The sequence below is a fragment of the Corylus avellana genome, chromosome ca1 (assembly GCF_901000735.1).
Source record: "Corylus avellana chromosome ca1, CavTom2PMs-1.0".
In the NCBI taxonomy this organism is placed as follows: Eukaryota; Viridiplantae; Streptophyta; class Magnoliopsida; order Fagales; family Betulaceae; genus Corylus; species Corylus avellana.
The window spans coordinates 22,619,773-22,624,243 of record NC_081541.1 but is presented as its reverse complement, the minus strand read 5'-3'; the positions used below and the strand labels follow the sequence as shown (position 1 = coordinate 22,624,243).

Below are 4,471 nucleotides of genomic sequence, written 5' to 3'. Positions count from 1 at the left end.
TCATTAACTTCATTTGTCTACAATACAAAGGTCCCTATTTATAGGGTAATGTCTAAATATAAGTTTGGTAATCAAATCCCCTTGATTTGATTACAATCCCAATATATGATTACAATCAACCCATAAATAAGGAATATTTCAATATCAGCATAATTATGGAATATATGGAAAATATAATATATTTGCCATATATTCTAACAGGAATGACAATAAATGACTATTAAAATATTAAAAAACAAAAAAAAAAAACATGTGAGATGACACGTGACACTTATTAAACTAGATTGGAGAAAATTTGTATCTCATTTTAAAAGGTGTTTACACAATGCAGTTTGATTTTCAATAATCGCTAACTGCTTAAGGTAGTAATTTAATAACTGCTTAAGATAGTGGGATTAGTTATTAAAGACGTAATTACTAAGCTTAACCGCTTTAAAGTAAGGTGTAGGAGGCCCATTTTGCGCCAAGAAAAAAGGAGGCACATTTTATGGGCTCTAAGGTGGACATAAAAACGACAGCAGTACTCCACATTTTGTCTACTTTTATCGTCGTTGGCTTTATTTAATTGTTAGTACTTATTATCCCTTTTATTTCCCTGTCAAGCAAACTCACCCAACTGACTCAGAGGAACCTCTCTCTCACTCTCTCTCACCACCTTTATCACTCTCTCTATCTCTCTCTCTCAAAGCAAAGAAATACTCCTGTGTGGAAAGAAGGTAGAGACTACTAGAGTGAAAGCGAGAGAGAGAGAGGGAGAAGCGGCGCACAATAGTCGAAGAATGACATCAAGGGCTAACGTGAACGGGGAGCACAGAGTGCGGCACCAACATTACTACCCAGCGACGCCGTCGTCGTCCTCCTCTTCCAAGGCCTCCTTCAAGGGCTGCTGCTGCTGCCTTTTCCTCCTCTTCTCCTTCTTAGCTCTCCTAATCCTGGCCGTCGTTTTGGTCATCATCCTGGCCGTCAAACCCAAGAAACCCTCATTCGATCTACAGCAAGTGGGCGTTCAGTACATGGGCATCACACCCAATCCATCCACCCCCGCCACCAATCCGGGTACCACCCCGACATCCTCCGCCTCCCTATCGCTCAACATCCGGATGCTTTTCACGGCGGTGAACCCCAACAGGGTTGGGATCAAGTACGGCGAGTCCAGGTTCACGGTCATGTACCGTGGAATCCCCTTGGGAAAAGCCTCCGTCCCCGGCTTCTACCAGGAGGCCCACAGCGTCAGACAGGTGGAGGCCACCGTCGCCGTCGATCGCGTCAATCTGCTCCAAGCCGACGCCGCCGATTTAGTCCGGGACGCTTCTCTCAACGACCGCGTGGAGCTCAGGGTCCTCGGTGACGTCTCCGCTAAGATCCGTGTCTTAAACTTCGATTCCCCTGGCGTTCAGGTTTCCTAAATTTCCTCCAATTGCTTTTCTAAATTTCCTCCAATTGCTTTTCCATTACAACCCACTTCTAATTTGGGCATACCCAATTATTTTCTTTATTAAATTTTTTTATTTTATTTTTTCATCTCTCACTAAATTCGGTGCATTAATAATTCCATATATATATATATATATATATATATTGGGAAAGCAATTTTGATTTCCTATAAATGGGGTTTGGTTTCTCTGTCTATGTCTGTCAGTGTGATTCCGTCTGCGAAACGGACCGACCACTTGTGTCCCTTTCGGCCTTTTCATATTGTTTGGTTGGTAGCTAATGCCATTTTATGTGTAGACAGGAATGGTTGATTAGGGGTAGTGAAAAAAGAAACTGCGTTTGCGGCAATTCCTTCGTCTTGCCGTCTTTCATACTTTTTTTGTTTTCTTCTTCTTTTTATTTGTTTTAAAAATTATATATTTGGGTTGGTTTAGTTGCTAGTTATGTTTGTAAAAAGTAGTAGGTGGTAAAGTGTCCGAAAGGCAAATGCGGTGGCCGTGTTTATTTTAGAAAAATGTTTTTTTTATAATTTTTTATTGGTTTTTTAAAAGTCGAATTTATTAATTTTTTTTTAATTTTATATTGTAAAATGTTTTTTTTTTAAAAAAAAAAAAATTGTTTATAAGTAACTGTGCTGAAAATTTGTCTCGTTTTGGAAAAACGCTCCAATAATTATAATTATAATTATAATTATGATTATGATAATGGGGTTTCTTTGGTAGAGCATGTTCTTGGATATTTGCGTGCCTCTCCTTTTCTACCCGTTTTTGGTTTTTACATTAAGAATTGGCCACAGTAAAGATTAGATGATCAAATTGGCAGTCAAAACTGAAAAAGAATTAGGTGAAAAAAAAAATGGAGATAAAAGTAAATTCGAAAACTGCTTTTTGTTGTGATGAGGGAGAAAAAGTCTTTGTACAGTCACCGCCATGTGACTTTTGCGTTTTGAGGCCCATGGGGGGCCCGTATTGCACGCTCCCGTCCAACATGAACATTGTTGCTAAGGATATACTGAATTTCTTTTGAAATTACACTTGTAGGTTTCTGTGAGTTCAATTATTAACAACAGGTTTATTTATATGAGGTTCGTCTAATTATGTTTATTTACTTTGATTCATGCAGTTAATCACTTTAATTAGTAAATAATTAATTATCAAAAAATATTAATTTTTTATTTATTTTGATTTTTATGAAATGCGTGTTTAAAATTTGGTGATATGTATTTTTGTATAGTTTGATCCGAAAAATCAGGATAAAAGGATTTTATTTTCTCTGAGCTGTTTGGGTGCCACGTCACATTCGAGCTGTTTTCAACATTTCTGAGGTCCATAATTAGCGCATAGATTGTGTTTGGCAGTGGGGTTTAATAATAGGCAAATCATGGTGTCGCCTTCTCAATTAGCCCATACTTGTATTCTCGAATAATATAAGGATATATTGGTAAAATTTAGAAAAGTTTAATATATATATATATATATATATATATATATTCCATTATTATTGTACCAACATCCGCTGTAGCATAAATTAGTTATTTGCTTATGTGTGGGATTTCCGGGAATCCCGGCAGCGGAAAGTAAAAGTTTTTTTTACTGTAACTTCTCAACCCAAGCTGTTATTGTTGCACGTGTCCCATACATGCTAGCATATCATTTTATTGTTGTATTAACGCATCATATATATATATTTTTATTTTTAATGTATTATCTATCAAGTTTCTCACTCCAGTAAAAAATAATTACTGTGGGCAGGTGTCAGTTGACTGTGCAATAGTGATAAGTCCGAGGAAGCAGTCTCTCACTTACAAGCAATGCGGATTCGATGGATTGAGCGTCTGAGCATTTACCCAAGGGTAAAAAAAAATTCCACACCCTGTCCGACTCTCTCACTCATTTCTCTCCCTGTAATTGTAGAGCCAATGTGAGCAAGGCACGACGAAGTTCACTCGCCTAAATGTGGTGAAGAGATTCTAAACTTGAGAGAAAAAAAAAAAAAAAAAACAAACAAACAAACAAACAAACTTACCAAAGATTTTGCAAGAGAATTTGCTGACTGCGTGTAAAGTGTAATCTAATGTGTGGCATTGAAGCATTCCACGCTCCCCTCATTTTTTTTTTTTTTTTTTTTTTCTGATTTTGAATGAGTAGGCTCCATTGGCTTGTTCTCCTCTTTCATGTAATATCTCATTTATGGTGCTACCCCAAACCCATTCTATTTTTTTTTTTTCTTTCTTGAGCGGGGTTAACAAAGGGATTTAAGAGTAAACTAAATCAAATTCTCTAAATAAATAATTTCGTTCAATTAAATTGTCCAAAACAGATGAATCCCACAAACAATCTTGAAAAATGAAAAGAAAAAAAAAAGAATAGAAAAAAATGCTTTCCAAGCCTTGCTGAATGCTGAGGTGTATTCGTTGATAGGTGAAAATAAGAGTGAAATTTGGGAGGAAGATACTGCCTTTTGCTTAAAATGACGGCCAATGTAAGTTTTATTTTAAAAAAAAAAAAAAAATGGCAACAGAAAAGTAGAATTACGTATCAAAAAGGGATACATACCCATTTCAATCAATATGGAAGCAAGCATTGTCGTTGTGATTCCATACATGTCATCATGGAAAGCAGGCTAGCATGGGTTAAGTTTTGGCCTCCTACGGCCTTGTGCGGCTGTTTTGAGGGGGGAGGGATGGAGTTTTTTTCCATCCCTTTCTCCCCTCCCCCCCTTCTTTTTTCCTCTCAGCTTCTCTGGTGTTTTTTTCTCTCTTTTCTCCCTTTCTCCCTTTCTACAGCCACTCCACGTCGTCTCCCTCACGCACATAACAGCCTCCCCACCTCCCTTCCATTGTCGTTCCGCTCATCCCATGCTTCTTGTTACACACATTTTATAAGACCTGAGCCCACTGTCCAGGTCATGAAAGAATGGAAATATGGGCCTGGATGTCGTCAGAAGCCCAGAACCTGCCCAAAAGATTGGGCTCATCAATTGCTCAATTTATCCCGAGTATTCCTTGGATATTATATTATAATCCTTGGATAGTCGA

The 4,471-nt window shown here is 37.7% G+C and overlaps 1 protein-coding gene across 1 annotated transcript; it reads left to right on the top strand.

The window, feature by feature from the left end:
• The first annotated feature begins 607 nt into the window (after positions 1 to 607).
• Positions 608 to 3,569, top strand: LOC132165537 (uncharacterized). Its single transcript, XM_059576153.1, has 2 exons — positions 608 to 1,397; positions 3,186 to 3,569. Exons 1-2 carry the CDS (start codon positions 780 to 782, stop codon positions 3,270 to 3,272), a joined length of 705 nt encoding a protein of 234 aa, XP_059432136.1. The 5' UTR covers positions 608 to 779; the 3' UTR covers positions 3,273 to 3,569.
• Positions 3,570 to 4,471: the final 902 nt, after the last annotated feature.

What these genes read in the sequence shown, in the direction of transcription:
- LOC132165537 (XM_059576153.1), top strand. Translation starts at nt 780, where the DNA reads ATGACATCAAGGGCTAACGTGAACGGGGAGCACAGAGTGCGGCACCAA. An exon ending in TCGATTCCCCTGGCGTTCAG is followed by an intron (nt 1,398 to 3,185) that starts GTTTCCTAAATT and finishes TACTGTGGGCAG; the next exon opens with GTGTCAGTTGACTGTGCAAT.